Raw genomic sequence first — 777 nt, forward strand, 5'->3', positions numbered from 1 at the left:
CGGATGTCGGCGAGCAGTTTGTTCCACAGGGGGTCGTGGGCCAACTGGGCCGGCACCAGGGAATTGGAGACGATGCGGGCCGCTAGGGAGCTCTCCGTGGCGTCCTCGTACGCCACCGTACAGCGGCGCTGGAACGACAGGCACAGGTCCTCCACCACCTGCCGTGGACGTTGTTTAGGTTTAATGCCACCCACCTCGTTCGCATTCCAATCCGTCGTGGTCACGGCCGCGGCCTCGGCAGTTCATCCACTCATGGGCTGAAAGAGAGGGGGGGGGTTGGTGGGCACCTGAGCAAGGTGGTGGGCGTAGGCGGGGAGGGCGGCCATGGCGCGGGCAGCGTCACGGATCATGGTGGCCAGCTCGCCCACGCAATAGACCACCGACCGAGGCCAATTGTGGACCTCCCCATTGGCGGCCCTCTGCCGCTCCCTCGGTTTGAACGCGTCGGGGGCTGGCGGACGACAGGCAACAACACACACACACACACACACACGACACACACACACGACACACACGACACACCGGTAAGACTTCGCAGCGCAGCTTGGGGAGAGGAGGCGGGTCAAAGGGAGGAGAAGGGAAGCGCACATTCGACGGCCTGGTTGAGCCGCGTTCTGTACTGGTGGCGAACGTGCGGCAGATAGACCTGATCGGCGCAGCCCCGCGGGGGTCAGGCCGCCACACGAGAGGGGAGGGGAGGGGAGGGATAGCTCACCTGTTCCACGAATTCGTCCATGAAGCCCAGCAGCCGCCCATTGTCCTGGGCCTCGTGGAATT

At 64.7% G+C, this 777-nt stretch overlaps 1 protein-coding gene across 1 annotated transcript in view; it reads right to left on the minus strand.

Moving 5' to 3' along the window:
• ACA1_149550 (Rap/ran-GAP protein) overlaps positions 1-736 on the minus strand; it is a gene marked incomplete at both ends in the record, with an annotated part of 7,101 nt that extends 6,365 nt beyond the window's left edge. Inside the window, 3 exons of the mRNA XM_004351512.1 lie at positions 57-158; positions 288-419; positions 716-736. Of these exons, the coding sequence (XP_004351564.1) occupies positions 57-158; positions 288-419; positions 716-736 (255 nt within the window). The remainder of the gene's footprint in view (positions 1-56; positions 159-287; positions 420-715) is intronic.
• Between the last annotated feature and the right edge of the window lie 41 nt (positions 737-777).

This window comes from Acanthamoeba castellanii, assembly GCF_000313135.1.
Source record: "Acanthamoeba castellanii str. Neff unplaced genomic scaffold scf7180000084715, whole genome shotgun sequence".
NCBI lineage: Eukaryota > Discosea > Longamoebia > Acanthamoebidae > Acanthamoeba > Acanthamoeba castellanii.